This window comes from Protopterus annectens, chromosome 15.part0, assembly GCF_019279795.1.
Source record: "Protopterus annectens isolate FY-2018-M chromosome 15.part0, PAN1.0, whole genome shotgun sequence".
Lineage (NCBI taxonomy): Eukaryota > Metazoa > Chordata > Ceratodontiformes > Protopteridae > Protopterus > Protopterus annectens.
In genome coordinates this window covers 194863228-194882507 of record NC_056749.1, presented here as the reverse complement: position 1 = coordinate 194882507, position 19280 = coordinate 194863228, and the positions used below count along the sequence as shown (strand labels likewise).

Genomic DNA, 19280 nt, shown 5'->3' with positions numbered 1-19280 from the left:
ACAGCCTGGAAACAATAATTACTCTCATTCCCTGCCTGCAGCAAGAGTTTCGATGGTGGGCACTGGCCTGTCACTACAGCAAGGGACAGCCTTTCACTTTACCCACAGCCAGGCAGACACTCGCAACAGGTGCATCGGATTATGCCTGGGGAGCACACATGGCAATGCATACAGGGCACGTGGCCCACAGACCAAATGCATCTTCATATCAATCAAAAAGAGATGCTAGCTGTAAAGAATGCCCTGACAGCCTTCAAGGATCTACTGCATCCAGGACAACTATTACTAAAGACGGACAATACTACAGTCATGTGGTACATAAGCAAGGGGGCAAACATTCCTACCCTCTCTGCAGGCAAGCCATGACTTTGTGGAACACAGCACTGGCCTATCAAGTACATCTACAGGCACAATTCCTGCCAGGAAAGAAAAATACTCTGGCAGACAAACTAAGCAGAAACCCCATGGACCCTCACGAGTGGAAACTAGATCCACATGTCTTCAGCATGATAACAAAGAAATGGGGATGCCCAGACATAGCTCTATTTGCTTCCCCTTACAACTGCCAACTACAGAGATTCAGCACAAGGACTTATCACTCACAAGCATGGAAGGTGGATGCTCTATCATTCAGCTGGAAAAGCCTAACAGTTTATGCCTATCCACCACTGCCTCTACTCCCCAAGGTACTCCTAAAAGTCAGACAAGAGAAGCCAAAAATGATTCTGATTACCCCAGACTGGCCACGCCAGCACTGGTACCCAATCCTAAAGACCTTGTCTCAAGGGCCAGCCTGGACTTTACCTCAAATTCCTCATCTGCTGACCCAACAAAACAATCAGAACCTGCACAGCCAACTCAGAACCTTAAATCTGACTGCATGGCAAATATAACCACTTGGAACACATCTCTCTCTGTCGCAGTTATGGATGTCATTTTGGAAGCCAGGAGGCCCAGCACCAGGAAATCTTATGCAGAAAAATGGAAGAGATTCTGTGCTTGGAACCAGGCACAAGGACTTGAACTGCTTGTTCCGAATATTCCTCAGATTTTGCAATACCTAACTGAGATGCTGGACAAAGGCCTATCCTTCTCATCAATAAAGATCCATGCCTCTGCCATTTCAGCTCATTACAATATGGAACCTCCTATTTTCTCTCATCCACTACTAAGACAGTACCTCAGAGGGGCAAAAAACATAAGACCCTCAAGGAGAGCACCGATACCAACATGGGACCTCAACTTTGTCTTGGAAAAGCTCACACTGCTTCCTTTTGAGCCAGCCAATACAGCTGAGATAAAATTCTTATCATGGAAAACTGATCTGCTCCTAGCAATAACTTCAGCAAGAAGAGTCTCAGAGTTACAGGCATTAATGGCAATGGAACCTTTTATCATTTTTCATCCAGACAGGGTTTCTCTCAGGACAAACCCAACATTTATGCCAAAAGGTAGTATCCAGCATGGCTCTTAACCAAACCATTCATTTGCCAACCTTTTATCCAAATCCCTAGAATAAAGGGGAGAGACTTCTGCACTCTTTGGACATACACAGACAGCTACGCTTCTACTTGGACAAAACAAAAGCTTTCAGAAAAACTGAGCAACTTTTTGTGGCATACGCTGCAGGATCACATGGAAAGGCTATTTCAAAATGGATAGGACATTGCATTCATTTCTGCTTCGCACAGCATGGCAAATTAGTGCCTAAGAATATTAGGCCACATTCTACCAGGGCAGCAGCCACATCAGCAGCCTTTCTCAGAGGAGTACCAACCAAGAAAATTTTGGAGGCTGCAATTTGGAGTTCAGTGCACACTTTTACCAAGCACTATCACTTACCTCTTTACTCTAAATCCAGAGCAGGCTTTGCCACTGCAGTTTTGCAGGGCCTCATAGCCACTCCTAATCCTATTTAGACCCATCAGCCCAACCTCAGCTTTGGGATTCAACCCAAGTGTAATGACTGCAACACTGAAACACGATGAACATAGTACAGTTGTGTACCTACCATAAATGTAGATGTTCGAGTATATTCACTGTTGCAGTCCAGGTTACCCTCCCACCATCCCCCTATCATTGCTGGGACTTATCTATACTTCTCTATTCTATACAAACTGTGTGGTGTATTTGCTTGAAGAAGAAGGTAATGTTTGTTAGTGCATGATTTTTTATTTGCAAATTTATTTAGCCTACCCTTTTGGGGGCACCTGACATCTGGGGCAAGAAAAACTGAAGAAAATGGCGTCGGCTGCATCTTTTATACCCCGGCGCACTGACGTCAGGGAAGCGGCGACAGCAACCGACGCTGGACCATGACTTTGGAATTCAGGCCAACTGCAGGTAGCCTGCCAGCAGGATAACCCAAGTGTAATGACTGCAACAGTGAATACACTTGAACATCTGCATTTATGGTAGGTACACAACTGTACTTTTTTTTTATCCTGTCATTTATGGTATCAAGCTATTTAATGACCTTACAAGGCTCCAAGCTTGTATTGTGAGCCTTGAACATAAAAATAATAATCTACTTATCGATAGTGTGCAAAATTATAGTATTAATCTTTCATGTTATTATATTCATCCTGGAGAAGGATTGGATGAGGTGGTTATTAATGCAGTGAAAAGGATGAAATTAAGTTTTAGGAATGAAAAAATAGTGGCAAGATCTACTTTGAAGGCTATCACTAAGTAAAATGCAGATGAAGCCGAGATGAAATACAAACAATTGAAAGGGAGAGTATGGAATACAGATGTGTATACAACAGAAGAGTTTAGAATGTGTCTTTTTAGGGTGTAGTAAGGTAGAATATTTTTGATTTAAGATAAGAGTGAGACTGTGCGTCTAAAAATAAAGTTGATATGGGTATCACAAGTATAGTTAATACAGAAAAGGAAAATAGAATAGATGAGGCATGTATACAGGAGGTGTGGAATGGTAGTTGCCAGGAGGTTTCACAATTATGTTTAGGAGACAGACAAAAATAATTGATTTTGGTTATGGGGAGAATTTAATCATATTTGTTTTTTTTAAATAGTTTTTATTATAAATAGTGCACCAAAATGTATCAGTTTCATCATTGTATTATTTAGTTATCTGAATAACCTGTGACAAATCTGTAGGACTCTCTTCCTCTCTCTTCTCGTTAGATATGATGGTTATATATATGTTTATGTAAAGGCTTTGGCATTTTGATCTGAATAAAGTTTAAAATACCCCTTATCTTTTTTACTGTGGGTGCCTGAGTTACAACTAAGTCGGGCACATGAGACCTCAGTTTAAAATATAATTTCTGGACAGTACCCAAGGAGTGCAGTTTCTCCCCCTACATAGACACATTGCAGGCTCCTTACTGGAGCATGAATGCGTCCAGTTTGTGAGGGAATAGAACCCACATACTTTTGATCTTCCAGCAAAAAAAGCCAAGTGTGATGTGTACTACCTGTTGAGCCACTGACACTGCTTAATGAATATGTAATAAGTAGTGCTAAGAAACTGATATTATCAGTTACTAAAGCCCCAGTGATACTTGTGTGTCAAGTTACAAGACATCACCTCTGATATGTTTATGCACTTATATACTAAACATAGGCACATGTATGTACACACACTAATTGAGTGATAGATTTCAAGCATGCAAAATATGAAATGAGTTTGAAATTTGGAAAGAATGCAGCCTGATTTATTCTTTGGAATATATATCACTATGATCCGTGTTCATCAGACTTCACTGTCTTTCAGAGACGATATCTTGCTATAGGCCACACAGGTATCAGTAGGCATTAATGTATGCATATACAATAGTTGTGTGTTACCCACACAAAGTATAGTTCAGGCTTACCAGATGCAGGAGGATATCCTGGCAAATGGTGCCCCAGGACAGCAGTCTCTTGGTGATAAGACACACAGACATGCCAGGATAATTATTTGAATTTGGGAGAAAAATGCATACTTGCGTAATCTGCACAAACACGAAGAACATGTAAATTATGCAAAATAAAAAACATTTCCAGCTAATAATCAAACTGGAGCATCCAAATGCTGTGAGGCTGCAAAACTATCTGCTGCTCTGTCATGCTATTCTCTTTTCTACATACTTGTAAAGCATGTGCCGAACAGCTGTAGGCACTGAGCTGGGGGAAAGGGACTCAGCTGCACATCGTCCTTTAGTCAGTGCCACAGCGTATGGTGATGTCCTTCTATTCCCATGCTGCAATATTCATAACATGAGGGATTCCCCACCTAGGCAACCCGAATGTCCAGCCAGTATACCAGAGACTTAAGCTACTGCTAGTTGCATGCGATGTTGCGCATAGAAGCAGCCAACTTCGGCTATAAAAGTGATGTCTGCACATGCCATCCTCAGAACATCTCTGCCACCAGTCTGAATAACCGCTTGTACTGTTCGTCTGATTGCCAAAGTTATCCTTTTTTCAGATAAGTGCCCCATTGGTGAATACTTTTGTTTGTGCATTTGCTACTGCATGCTTGTGAGAAGTTAATGGCATCCAAGAAGGGCAAGTGCCATTGTGGAAGACAGATTCTACACAAAGAAATCCACGAAAAGTGTCTTTTCTGTCTGGGTTCCAATCACAACTACAATGCCTGTGCCATTGGTTAGGCGTTTGTTCCTAAAACACTTAGCAGTCGTCTGTCTGCCCTAAACATGTATCTTGAGAACCAGAGACTAAAGCAATTAGTGCTCACTATGGAAGGGACTCCAGGTGCATCGGGTGAGCCCCTGAAGAAAAAGGTGAAAAATGTAAGGCCAGAATCTTCAGCTGCGCCTGTGATCCTGGATGTCTCTCTCGAGGCTGGTGAAGGCCCAGAGGTACATACGGTGCCTGGTCCTCCTCCTTTGGCAGGTATTGATTTAGAAGCCTCTAGGGAGGGTTTCCTTCAACACATCCACAGAGGCATCGCAGACATCTGCTTTGGACAGTAAGGGGGAACCACAGCTCGCTCTTTCAGACATTCCTCGCAGTACCTCTCCTACCCTTTCCATTGAGGTCTTGCTGATGTCGGGGCCAGAACCTAGGCCTACATCGGCCCATCCATCCCAGCCTAGGGTAGGTCTTCCACTCAAAAGGAAACACAAACAAAAGCATGCGTCTTACACACAGGATCCTTCCCCAGACTGGCAAGCATTTTCTCAAGGATTCTTGACTGCCTTTCTGGCACTTAAGCCTTTCAGGTTACAACCTACTACTCCAGCATCTCCTATTTCTCCTCCACCCAGGAATACTCCTGTTGAACAAGAAGCCTCTGAAGAAGATGATTCATCTTCAAATGAGTCCATGGCCTACTCCACTGAAATTGACTTTCCTCTTGGTTATGCCTCTCCTGAGGTTGATTCTAGTGATGGAGACTCTCCTGAAGAGGATATTACTTTTGGAGAAACTATCTCCAGAATGAGGGATTTTTTTTTCAAGTGGGAAAGCTCCCAGGTTTCAGAAGTACAAAAGAGGTACTATAACCTCTTACGAATAGACTCTCCTGCCCCTTTAGCTATCCCACCTGTTTTACCAACTTTTCAAGATGCTTTTCGTTCAGCATCCAAAAACCATGATTCATAACCTCCTGTGCACAAAAGCCCAAACAGGTTCTATAAAGTCCCTGAAGACAGTAGCTATCTGTACAAATACCCTTTGCAGATCCAGCTATGAATTCAATCTCTGCTGATAAACCCTCTAAGTTGCTGCCCTCCACCAACCTTTTCCTCTCTCTGATAAGGACACTAAAATGATTGAAGAGGATTGGAAAAAGGTCTACAACTCCTCTACTCTGACTTTTATGGCCATCATCAGGCACACGTTTAAGTATGTCCTAGCCCTACTTTCTCAAGCCCTGTTTGGTGTTAATGCTGCAGCCCTCTTCAAATCCCTTCAAGAGAAAGGAAAAGAACTACAGGAACTGAAACATATTTTTGTCTCCCCTGTTCCTCCATACCATAGCAACTACCCTTTTAAGGCTAATTTTGTAAGAAAAAAGACCCATGCTCCTTCCCAACCACACAAGAATGGTTCACAGAGGCAGACTCCTCCAAGTTTTCAGCCATCATCTGCTCAAAAGGCCTTCTTTCCAGACAAGCCAGGTAGTCTGTGACGACCTGGCCAGTCTGTCAGGAATTTCTCTTTCCAGCGCCTTTCTCATTTCCTTTCCAAGTGGACAAGCATTGCCAGGCAAATGGGTCCTGTCTATTGTACGAAAAGGCACCTTCGTGACTTGGAAAACCACTGCTGCCTTCATGGGCATCCCACAAACCACAAGGGACAAGCTTCACCTTTTTTCATAGGTCATTTAAGACCGTCTGTCACAAGAGATCATACAAAAAGTTCCCACCTTGGAAAGAGGAAAAGGGTTCTATTCCAGGATGCTTTTAGTTACCAGGAAAGATGGTCCTTGGAGACCAATTTTGGACTTTTCCCAGCTCAGTCTGTTCCTTCAAGTCCCCAACCTCAGGATGCTCATCCTGCAGACTCTATTCCCCTCTTGCTCACAAGGGCTTTCCTGGTTTTCTTAGACATCAAGGATGCATACCATATCACCATCCACCCTCTATTCAGGAAATTCTTATCTTTTTTTGTTGCTTCCTCTCATATTCAGTTCTGTGCTTTTCTGTTTGGACTCTCTACGGCTCCAAGGGTATTCTCAGAGTGTTTGGCTTCTGTCATTGCCTTTTGCAGACTCCATGGAATTCTCATCTACCCGTACCTAGACGGCCTGCTCATTCAAGCAGAACATCCAGACACTTTGCAACAGAACCTTCAAACCACCATCTCTTTGCTTCTCAACCTGGGATTCATCATCAACTACAAGTGAGCCTTCCCTAACCCTTTCTCAGGACCAAGTTTTCCAAGGTTGCAGGATAAGGACAGACCTTATGATGGCTTTCCTGCCTTTGCAAAAGATGCAGTCCCTGCAGACTTTACTTCCAACAGTTGCTTCCTCTATCCTGTCTGACTTCCAGGGAGTTCCTCAGGATGCAAGGGTTCATGGCTTTAGTTATACCAGTGCTGCCCCTAGCCAGACTCAACATAGGAAAGTTCCAGTGTTACCTGAAAACCCTCTGATCCCAGCATGCTTATCCTCTAGAGTTTGTCCTTTCATTTCTACCCTGCCTAATGAAGGAATTGTTTTGGTGGATTCAACAAGTATCTCAGAATCCAGGATACTCCCTTTAGCCACTTCATCCAATTGAGGAATTGTTCACAGATGCTTCAGATCTGGAGTGGGGAGCAACACCGTGGAACCTAAAGGTCCATAAGGAAGCAACACATCAACATCAAAGAGATGAGGGCTGTGATTCAAGCCCTTCAAGCATTCAGGTCATCCCTTCAACCAGTTTTTTTGAAACTGTCCGCAGACACCCCACAGTTCTCTGGCATGTCAGCAAACAGGGGGGAACAAAGTCTGATCTCTTCTGCAGATTAGCAATCCAAGCCTGGGAGATTGTTCTACAAGCAAACGTAACTTTGACAGCTGTTTAAATCCCCTCAGCTCAAAATGTTCTAGCAGACACACTGAGCAGGTCCTTGACACAAGCCCATGAATGGATGATCTACATGGATGTATTTCTGGACATTCTCCACTGGTGGGGTACGCCTCAAATATATCTCTCTGCCTCCCCTATGACCAGACATCTTCCAAAGTTTTGTGCCAGAGTTCCACATCCTCTGGCTTAAAAGGTGGATGCCATATCATTTTCATGGAGGGGGATGTTTCTCAATGCATTCCCCCCTTCCCACTAATTTAGAACGTCCAGCTGAAGATTGAGAAGGGCAACCCAAAATCTTGTTGGTGACCCCCTTTTGGCCAAGACTGCATTCTTTCCCTCTTCTGCAGTTAGCCAAGGGCAATCATCACAAGGTACCTCACAGGGTAGTTCTACTCACACAAGACAAGGGATCTCTTATTCACTCACATTTAACAACATTGAACGTGACTCTCTGGGTTGCAGGCTTCTGATTCCTTTCAGAAACCTTTTCTCTAAGGACGTGTGTCTAGTCCTGCAGGAGGCCAGGAAACCCAATTCAAGGAGATCCTATTTGTCCAAATGGAAGAGGCTCTCCATCTGATGTCTTAATAAGCAACTAGATCTATTTTCAGTGTATATTCTCCTAGTCCGTCCTTAGTTGTGTCAGCTGCTCAAGGCTGGACTGGCTTATTCTTCAGTTAAAGCCCATCTGTCAGCCATTTCTGCATGTCTGCCTTTATCTTCCCCCTTAGCTTCTAGACTAGAGGTTAAGCTATTCTTAAAATGCGCCGTTCACATCAGATTTTCAAGGAAACCTGTTCCTCCACCCTGGGACTTAAATTTTGGTTTAGAAAAACTGACTCAGACTCCTTTTGAGGCTGCAGCCTCAGCTTCCCTAAACTTTTACTCATGAAAAACTGTTTTATTGGTAGTCATTAATTCTGCTAGGAGAGTTTCTGAACTCCAGGCTTTAATGGCTTCACAACCCTTTCTGATTTTCCACAAGGATAGAGTGCCTCTTCGCACCAACCCTTCTTTCATGCCAAAAGTGGTTAATGACTTGTCCCTTAACCAATCTATTCACTTACACACTTTTTCCCTTCTCCCAGAACTCCAGTGAAAGGGTGCTGCACACATTGGATGTACATGGACAACTTAGATTCTACTTGGATAAGACAAAATCCATTAGAAAATCTGAGCAGCTATTTGTTTACTTTCACACCAGGGTGCTGAGAAAACCTGTTTCTAAACAGACTATTTCATTGTGGATCTCTAGGGCAATTTCCATCTACTGTGTGTCTGAGGGGAAACCTCTTTCTTATTCTGTGAAGGTCCATTCCACTAGAGCTGGAAGCAGCTACTTGGCCCTCTGTCCATACATTCACAGAAGACTCCAAACTGGACTCTTCTCCAGATCCAGAGGAAGATTTGCCAGGGCAGTTCTGCATGGCTTGATGGAGACTTCCTGTGTTTGCACCCCCCCCTCCTTTCCCACTCATGAGCTATGGTATTCTCCCTCATGTTATGAATACTGCAACATGGGAATAGGACATAGAATAGTTGCATAAAATCTTACCATAACATAGATGTCCTTCTCTTCCATATTGCAGTATTCTATCCCAACTTCCTTCCCCCTTGGTTCATGCTCTTTGGATATTACCTGGTTGCCTCTTATTCTTGCACTAGCGTTCTGACTGGGCCATTCAGTGGTACGTGCAGATGTCACTTTTATGGCCAACATTGTCTGTTTCTATGTGCAGTGTTGTACATACATAGCAGTAGCTTAAGCCTTTGGTATACTGGCCAGGCATTCAGGTCACCTAGGCGAGGAATCCCTCATATTACGAATACTGCAACATGGACGAGAAGGACATCTATGGTTATGGTAAGATTTTACACAACTATTCTTTATCATGGGAAGTTGGAAAGTTATAGGCTGGCAATTTCTTCTAAGCAGATCTTATGAATATAGTACACTCCTGCTTATGCACTGATGCACAAGATTTTGTTAAATACTTAGCATTCTAGTAAGCATTCAAGTAATTGTATTTTCTTGATATTCCATGTTAGAGTGTAACATTTGTTGCTCCTGCTGTTTATTTTGAATTATCTGGATGGTTTAAGACTATGGAAGATCTGAAGTCTGAACTAGATACAACACTTGCTGTTTCTAATACATGTGCATTATTTATATTTCTCATACAGATTCCACTGCACTCTTCTTGCAGTGCATTTCATCACCATATTCTTTCATAGAGAGAGGTTCTGGTGACAGGATGTTGGCAGTAGCTGTCAGGAGGACGTAATTAAAGAAATAGTGAACTGCATTAAAACACTAAAACATTTTTTCTTTTAAAATGTTTTTAACATCAAAAGCTAAAAAATTGAAAGTGTTATTCAGTGGTCATTTATTACTCAAGGTACTGTCTTACAACTGTGTATATTTGCATTTTAGTTACATGCTCGAGTCTCTGACTAGAATTTAACCTGTCAAATGTTAATAATAATGCAGTCCACAGCGCACTTCATTTATCTCAGACTGGTAGTAAAGCCCCCTGAAAGGCCTTTTCAGTTAGCTGATAACTAAATCATTCTAATTTTTCTTAAATTCTTTATTTTAGGGTAAAGTAGTGGAGAGAGGAACTCATTATGCCCTTCTGAGCAACCCCAACAGTTTCTACTTTGACTTGTGGCACTCACATAACCACCGCACTCAGAATATTGAAAATAACTACAGACTAGAGCAGAGGCAAGAAAAGGTGTCAAAAGAAGATGAAAGGAAGAAACTAGAGGAAGAAATCCTCAACAGCGTCAAGGGTTGTGGGAACTGTTCGTGCTAAGCCCAGATTCACAACGTGCATTGACTGTTGTAGACTACACTGGAAGGATTTTGAGAGTTGACAGGTTGTGACAGAAAATTACAGAGGCAGCACAGTTTTTAAGCCAATAGTTTTATTTTTATATTTAGGTGAATGTACCAAAAAGAAATTGCAATGACAATTGTGGCACATTCTTCAAAACAGACTTGTGAAAATCCTAATTCGTGGAGCACCTACCAATTTGTATAGCAGAAATTGTAATATAGGGTATGAATTTATTCTGGCAAGTATTTATTCATTTAGTTATAATGATTTCTAAAAGTCTTCAGAAATGTTGCTAATTTCTAATATCTGTTCATGAGAACTCCATGAGGAATATATACAAGAGAAATATGTTTTAAGCAACTTTTTTTTTCCCATTTTACATACTCTTAGCAATGTTGAATCAATGTTTGCTGTGATCATTCTGACTTGGTTAGCTTTTTTGATTGTCATTCTGTTTTCTCTGTTGTGTGGTACCCTGTCCCCAGTTTACATTTTTTGTTCAGTATTTTCATTTATTTACAACTGAAGTGAACTGTTTCATATGATTTCATACAGGTTTTCATTTGTGATGGTATCCTATAATTTTGTTAGCAGACAAGTTGCTGCTGTTTTTTCTTTCATGGTAACACGTTGGCATCAGGCAAAACACATATCTTAACTTAATGGGGCAACTGTTTGTGCGACAAGTGATGCACATTAACCAGCCATGGCAAGAATGACAGTAAATTCTGAAACATCTGATATTTGGTACATAAATGGAAGTCCTAGATAAATTTGCATTGCAGAAATGTTATGTTACAGTTTGGAAAGTAATGGGGCCATCTGTGACCAAGTAGAATAAAAACCTAGTCAGAATTCCAAAAAACTACATTTACTTTAGCTTAAAATTCTCAGTAATTGTCTTTTTCCTATTTCCCTTTTAGGTCTAATTTATTTATCATATATTGTATAATTTCTAATGGTCTTTGAATGTTCTTTAACATTTAAGTGCAAATGTTAGCTGTCATTCCACTGTTTATCTAACAGTAGAAAACATTTGCACCTCGGAGCAGTTCTTTATTTTGTTTAGCTTGCTTTGTACACTTTTGTACTTTGCAGATACAAAGTATTCCTTAAATGTTGCGTGTGGGTTTTTGTTTTGTCCTGTTTTGTGCAATAATACGTTGTTCTGCCTTTCAAAAGGAAGGTGGGTACTGTATAGTAACAGCACATTTTGTATGCAAGTACGGTTGCTGGGGTTTCACAGGAGCCTTTTTTAAAGAAGCAGTTAAGTCCATGCATCGGTGATATAGAGTGCACCTCTGCATACCTTAACACCATCACAGAACTATTAGCTACCATTTTGATTATGTAAAAATAAACATCATCTCATTTATTTTCTGTCTTTGGACAGTCATGTTTTGTCTACTATAGTGTATAAAACAGATGATTGAAACACTGGCTCTGTAACATTGCTGCTTTTTTCATGCTTTGTTGTACAGAATCAGAACATGCACTGAATAAAAGAAAGCTTACTGTAATCAAAATTAGCACAATGATACGTGCTGATTTCTTACTTGTGGATACCAATCAGTGTGCAGCTTTGCAGTTTATCACTAGCAACAAGAGGATGATAGCTGGGATAGAATTATAATGGTAAGCAAGAAGATTGAGGCAGCACCAACAAGGCTGGCATGCTACTAAGATTCACGAGTTATATTTCTGGGCAACATTTATCGGTGCTACCGAATAGCTGTAAGTGAGGGGGTCTCTCCTGTCTTCTAGAGGCAGGGATGGTGGTGATGCCAGGAGTAAGTATGTAGGGAGAGGATTTTCTTGAGCTTTGCAGTCTGAGGACTGGGCAGGTGCTAATGGTACCTCTTGCCAGGGTGCACTTCTAGATGCTCTTTCACCATAAAAGAGCTAAATATTGCAAGCAGTTCTTTTTAAGTCATAATGGCACAGATGATTGGCCAGAGGAGAAGCTCAGCTCTTGGGGCAGCCACACAAAAACTTGGGAAGGGCAGTTGTCTGCCTTCTGCTAGTGCCCATGTATAAGGATTTATAGACTTCTACTACAGCAGAGATTCCTGTACTTGAGTGTCTCCTGTTGACATGAGTTAGTCCACAACTTTATCATCTTCAAACATGAGTTATGGAAACAGCTATTTGAAACCTTCAGCAGTGGATTTGAACTCTCCAAACCTTTGGAGCTTTTATCTTAGACACTTCTTTATGATGATGTACCCTTTAGAAATTAGGCAAGATGAAAATGATTTATAAAAGTTTAAAGAAACCCACAGTTCCTCCTCCACCTTGTTTCTGGGGTAAACTCTGTCCCCTTACGTAACATATTTGGTTTCTTCTTCTCTAGCTGTTGTCCTAAGTAATACTCTCCCACTCTCACTAATAACAACAGACTTGCTTGAGGGAAGGCCCATCACTCTGTGTTACAGCCTTCAGTGCTGTATCAACATGCTTAGGAAGCCATAGTTGTTTCCAGGTCAAGGATTTTAGATGCATTCTTCAGATTTAATAGAACCAGTTGTTCAGCATCTAGTTTCCTGAGTGCCAGCACTTTGAAAGTTTTTCGGCGAACTTCAGGGTAAGATTTTCATTTTTTGCATGAGGCAAGCCTCCCTGCACACCCCAGTGGGGGACACCCTGTACGGACGAATTCCAAGATTTGCTTATTCACCAAAGATGGATGCTCTCTTCTGTGCTGTGTTTATCTCTGAATGTTTCAGCAGTTGTTCACGGTTATATTTTTTTAAAAAAAATACTAATAAAAAATTGTTGGAAAAAAAATTCCACTGTCACCGAAAGTGGTTTTGATGAAGTTCCTTCAGACTACGTTCATTTGTATAAATAGCACTCATTTGGTTGACAAACTGTGAGACTTGCCCAATGGTTCTAGTACTAGGCTGTGTTCCAGTGCTCTCTAATGTTGGTCTCATTAATGTATTAAAGAACATCTACCCACTATCTTGGCCTCTTAAATCATTGTTTGTGATACAAATTTATTTTAACTTTCAGTTTGAAGGCATTTCTTTGTTGCCTCCTAAATCCACATTCTCCCTATTCATAACCCCTCACCTTCTTGGGATCTTATTTCTGTCCCAGCGTACATATGGTCTAAAGCTTTTTGTCTTGGAAGACTTTATTTCATATGGCTATTACTTCAACCAAATACAGTCCTAAAATGCAGGTCTTTTATGAAGAGCCATGTCATATCTTCCAAAATGGTTGTGTATCCACTTATTTGAACCTTTCATTTCTTCCCAAGGTGCTCTCAAAAACTTCTCAGGCAGAAACTTTACATTTGCCTACTTATTTCCCAGCTCACTCTAGTTGAACTTGTTTCATACATTTGATATCAAACATGTTTTCACTTATTTTATTAGTTAAATCTTTCTTGAATGAAAAACAGAAACAACATTTTGCTTTATTTGATAAGAGCTGTGAGGCCCCCCCTTGTTGTTAAGTGAATTCACCTCTTCCTTTTTAAGGCATTTAAATGTAAGGTAATGTGCTTGCCTAAACTAGAGTATGCCTTAGGAGTAAAAGAGCTCTGAAATCAGTGCTAACACCCTCTTTTGGTGTGGAGAGTTTATTGGTGAAGACCCTAATACTTTCAATACATTAAAGATTCATAATACAAGTGCGCATTTTTTAGTAAAACTTTATTCTTAAGAGACATCCTTGGATTAAGTCACCCTTCTTCGCATGTTCTCATGTATAAATATTTGTTATTTTTGTTGTTATTCAGAGTCCCTTAGATATGTCCTTTGGTGTAGTTTCCTGTACACTAATGTGTAGCATCAGCTTTACTTTCATACTAGTAGTTTGTAAATCTCGTGTCTTGCCCCATTATATTTTCAAATAGAGAACGTTATATGAGATCAAATGCAAGTCAGAACTAAAACGGGACCAGTCATTTTGTCTTTCATTTAAGAAATTTACAGCTACAGCCTCCAGGAAATGTCTCTCTGAGGACGTCAGTTTATGTGAGAACATGAAATTGTGGATCCAGAAGTCTGAATGATTCCTGACTGCAGGCGATGTATATGAGAAGCCTGAAAATGTAAATTGTGCTGTTTTTGTGTGTGTCATGAGGATAGAAGCCTTAAAAGTTTGCAATACATCTGAGTTTTGAAAAGGATAGAAATAGTATAGTAGTGCAACAGACTATTCAAAGTTACTCTGGGCTGAGAAAAAACTGCAGCATTTCTGCCACTGGAAATTATCAATGCTTGAGTTAAAGAATCAAGTCAGAAACCTTAAGTTTAAGGAGTTACATGATTCATTACTATGACACAGTCATATATGTTGTTCATAATGCTGAGACAGGGGGAAGATGGCTAAGAAAAGTAGATTTAGTAATAAAGTGGAAAAAAATGCCCAAAATGTAGTTTATAAGCATGATAACAAGACATATTAAAAAGAATGTCCTGTGGTGAATGGTGTGTGTGTGTGTGTGTGTGTGTGTGTGTGTGTGTGTGTGTGTGTGTGTGTGTGTGTGTGTGTGTGTGTGCAGACTTTGGTAAGACACATTATTTAGATACTATATAAAATGGGCGAAATTAACATCTGAAAAGATGTATGTGGCAGAACAGAGTCATAAATATTTGTGAGCATAATAAAAGATGAAAGAGTAAATACAGTGAAGGAATGTGACAGGACTAATCTGAAGTAAGAGGACTGGTCAGAAATTTGAGTAAAGGTGCAAAGTTAATAGTGTTGTGTTTATACTTCAGCAGACTTTATATATACTATTAAACTTCGTGAAGTGATCAAAGCAGTGAATCTAGAAAAGTAAATTAAAGCCATCGATGCTCGAGTTGGTTACTTTTTAGCTTTCCTGCCAGCCTCAAAACCCTCTCTGTCTTCTTGGAGTCTCTCTCTTCTTTCTCTCCAGGATGGTCTGCCTTCAAGATTGTGAAGAGAGTGTTTTCTGTTTTGACAGGATGAACAGATCCAGCCCCTTCAGATCTCCATTCCAGTTCCCAGTTGTCTCAGTGCTTGAGCCACATCATTCTACTCCACAGGGACAGCCAGCTGAAGGCCTCCAGAGCACCCAACAGGGTATTACAATTTCTTCTGACACTTCGTACCAAAGAAGTTCCTTGGAAGAGAAAGTGCAAAAGGAGGCACACTCTGCAAGTGTCGGACACTGAGGATATTGATTTCAATGAGGGATCACCTCCGGAAATTGTCTCATTTGGAGACATTCTCAAGATCCTTGAAAATAGAGGAGGTGGTTCAACCTCCACCCGGACACTGAGGATATTGATTTCAATGAGGGATCACCTCCGGAAATAGTCTCATTTGGAGACATTCTCAAGATCCTTGAACATAGAGGTGGTTCAACCTCCACCCGGACACTGAGGATATTGATTTCAATGAGGGATCACCTCCGGAAATCGTCTCATTTGGAGACATTCTCAAGATCCTTGAGCAGAGAGGTGGCTCAACCTCCACCAACCCTTAACTAGAAGAATCAGTATTTCTGGAAGTCTTCATAGCTGGTCCATCTGCTTCCTGGGTCACTTCACTTACCAACGTGCTCATTGATGTGGTCACTAGGGCATGGAAGGAACCTGATTCAGTTGAGTCAGACCCCCTAAGAGGCCAGATCGGATTCTGGCTCCACCTGTGTGGAAGGAATTGTGGAGTAAGAGGGTGCCAGTGAAATGCCATGATTGTGGCAACGGCCACTAAGAAGGAACTTGCTGTCCCCCTAGTAGGGAGTCTAGGGTGATGGACAGGTTTGGGAGGGGAAGTGTGTTTATGCTTTACCATTCTTTGCCCTTGGGTCGCTGAACTTTTTGGCACATTTTACCTAACTACAAAGGGATTTGATCAAAGAACTTTCAAAATCCCTTTCCGAAACCATTACTGCTGAGGCTCAATTTTCTGTGGCCTTCCAGTTGGCTACCCTCTGATTCATTTCAAATTCATCCATGAGGCTTATCTTACATGCAGCCAAAGGTGCCTCAAGGGCAGCAGGTTCAGGCATATCCATTAGGAGCACTCCTGGATGCACTTATATGATTTTGCAGAGCCTTTCAAGTCCTTGTTCATCAATGCGCTCTTTGACGGCAGTTTGTTGTTTGGCTCAAAAGTGAAGAACACACACTCCAAGTGTGAGAAGGATGGAAAGACCAGGTGGACATTTTTTGACCCCCCTCAAAGATCCTTTTCTAGGAGTTGGTAAGGTGGTCAGAAGATGTGGTTCAGAAAGTCCCAGGGTCCTTTTCAGGACATAAGTGGAGACAGTTCCCCAGGGGCAGGAGGGGACTTTAATGGATGAAGGTATCCACACAGCAGAGGAGATCCACAAAACTAGGGATCCAGAGATTTTCTCTGACAGACCCTATCAGTGCTCCTTTGGAAGCAATCAGACGACTACTTTCTCAGCACCAGAGAGCCTGGCTGAATGTCACAAGAGATACTTTGAGTGCAGACAATTATTTCCAGAGGCTATTTAGATGTCCTTCAATGATGCATCTGCAGTCATAACATATGGGTTGTCCTGCCTCAGGCAGCCCTTCGGTTGGCCGGATTCCAAAGTCTGGGTCTGGCCTTGGCTGATATCGCACTTTCCCCGACGTCACAGCTTCTGGGGTATAAAGGCATCAGCCGACGCCATTTTCCTCAGTCTTTCTTGCCGCGCGGTGCCCGAAGCAGAAGCTGTTCGCAAGTGCCGGTCGGTCAGATCCAGAGATTTCAGCTACCGAAGACTTCGAAAAAAGCTAAGTACCCCGTTGGGGACTCTTTCTTGCCTCAGCCGATGTCAGACAAAGTAAATAATTGTTTAACTTGTGGGAAACAAATACCTCATAAGGATTTCCATTCTTACTGCCTTCCTTGCTTAGGCCCAGACCACGACGTATCAGCTTGTTTAGCCTGTGCCTCCTTCAACCAACGGGCTCTTAGACGTCGGTCGGAGTTTGCAGAGGAATTTTTTGGTACCGCTTTTGCTTATAAAATGCCGTTGGAGACTCCGACTTCGCATATGGTAAAAAAACGCAAGGAAAAGGACCGACACTCGCGGCCCACGGTTTCGGCTGAAACCACGGCTAGGCCTGCCGCGAGTGTCTCTGTTTCGGCTGAAACCGAGTCCTCGGATATTGCTACTACCGAAACCATATCTCCGACCACCGAGGCCCCGGCCGAGTCGGCCTCAAAATTCCCTACCGAAGCTAGTGCTCAAGAATTGTCCGACACCATACCTTTGGACATTTCTACTCCTGCACGTGGGGCAGCTAGGCCCCCAGCTTCTATGTCTATTAAGGCCTTCTCCAGGGCAAAAACTGCTAAGCTTTCAAAAACTTTGCCTGCCAAATCTACTTCCCAGAGGCCTTCCTCCAGTTCTCAGATTCTCAGTCTTGCTGAGGACCTCATTTCCTTAATTAGGGGTTCCCAACCTCACCCAGACAGGGCCTCCCAACCTCCTCCAGATAAAAGGCCCAGGACTGATCCCTCTGAACCTCTCTCCTCAAATTGCTCCTCGGATGGATCTGATTTGTCAGACCATCAGGAAGGGGCCTACTCTCCTTATGAGGATTCAGATGCAGAAGATTCTATTCCTTCCGCCTCCCCACCAGAAGAATTTTCCTTTGGGGAGACTCTACACTCCATGAGGGAGCACTTTCAATGGCAGGGTCAGGATTTCTCTGATTCTAGAAAAAGATTAAGGACCTTTTTACATTTGCCCCTGCATAAGCCCTTAGCCATACCTCCTGTTCTGACCGTAACTGATGATGTGTACAATGATGTCAGTACTGCACCTGATTCTCTTCCCCCGGCCCCTGCCAAACCTGACAGATATTACAGGGTCCCGGATTCTCATTTCCACCTGTATAAAGCCCATGCTGCAGACCCAGAAACTATTTCTCAGGGCCCTAAAGGGGTTGCAGCTGCTATTGCTAAGAATCCCCTTCCCTCTGAAAGAGAGTCTAGAGCACTAGAGAGATGGGGAAAAAAGGTATATACATCTGCTACTCTTTCTGCCAGGGCATTAAACTGTCAATTCCATATGATACAGTACCGAGAATTTTTTTAGATCAGCTGAATAAGAAGCTTTCTTCTCCTGAACCTTTAGACCATAAATCCCTTCAGGATTTGGTACACAACTCTCAGCAGGTCAGTAATCATTTTTTAAAATGTGGCTATGATGCACTGGAGGCTTCATTTAGATCAGCTATGACTGGGGCAGTAATTCGTAGGCATGCCTGGCTGAAGGAGCAATCTTTGCCAGACCATGTCAAGGCTAAACTCCTCGATGCTCCAATGGAGAAACAAAGTTTATTTGGCTCCCCTGCACAGGAGATTCTAAAGAAGGTGGAAGAAAAAGCAAAATCTGTGCAAACAGTAAAGGAATTCCTGCAGGTCCAACCTCCAAGGTTCAGCAGAAACTGGCCTACAAAGAATTGGTCCTTTCCAGACACCTCCAGAGCACAGAGGGGCAGGAACAGACGCCCTAGAGGCAGAGGTCAATCAAGAGGTGCCTACAGGGGCCGTCAGTGGCAGCCTGCCAACCAGAGGGGTAGTGCCACAGCTACAACTACAACCACCACAGGACAGACCCAATGACTTGACTCTGATTCCGCCTACCAGGGATCAACTGGAAGCTCCCTTGGGCGGAAAGCTGGCTTTATTCTCCAAAAACTGGCATTGCATTACAAAGGATACATGGACATTGCAAACAATAGACAAAGGATACAGGTTTTACTTCCACACTTTGCCAAAAAGGGGCGGAATGCCAAACCTTCCACCAAACCAGAAGGCAGAGGCTTTAAGACAAATCAGCAAACTACTTCAGATGAAAGCTATAGAAAGGGTACAATCTACAGAACAAGGCCAAGGATTTTACTCCAGATTATTCCTGGTACCAAGAAAAGAAAACCAATGGAGGCCTATTCTCGACCTGTCCGCGCTCAACACTTAACTCATT

General features: G+C 42.3%; 1 protein-coding gene across 2 annotated transcripts in view; it reads left to right on the top strand.

Annotated features, from left to right (window-relative positions):
- ABCB7 (ATP binding cassette subfamily B member 7) overlaps nt 1-11871 on the top strand; it is a 1517597-nt gene extending 1505726 nt beyond the window's left edge. For both annotated transcript variants that reach the window (XM_044057689.1, XM_044057687.1), the window contains one exon: nt 10100-11871. In XM_044057689.1, the coding sequence (XP_043913624.1) occupies nt 10100-10318 (219 nt within the window). In that variant the 3' untranslated portion in view covers nt 10319-11871. The remainder of the gene's footprint in view (nt 1-10099) is intronic.
- Nucleotides 11872-19280: the final 7409 nt, after the last annotated feature.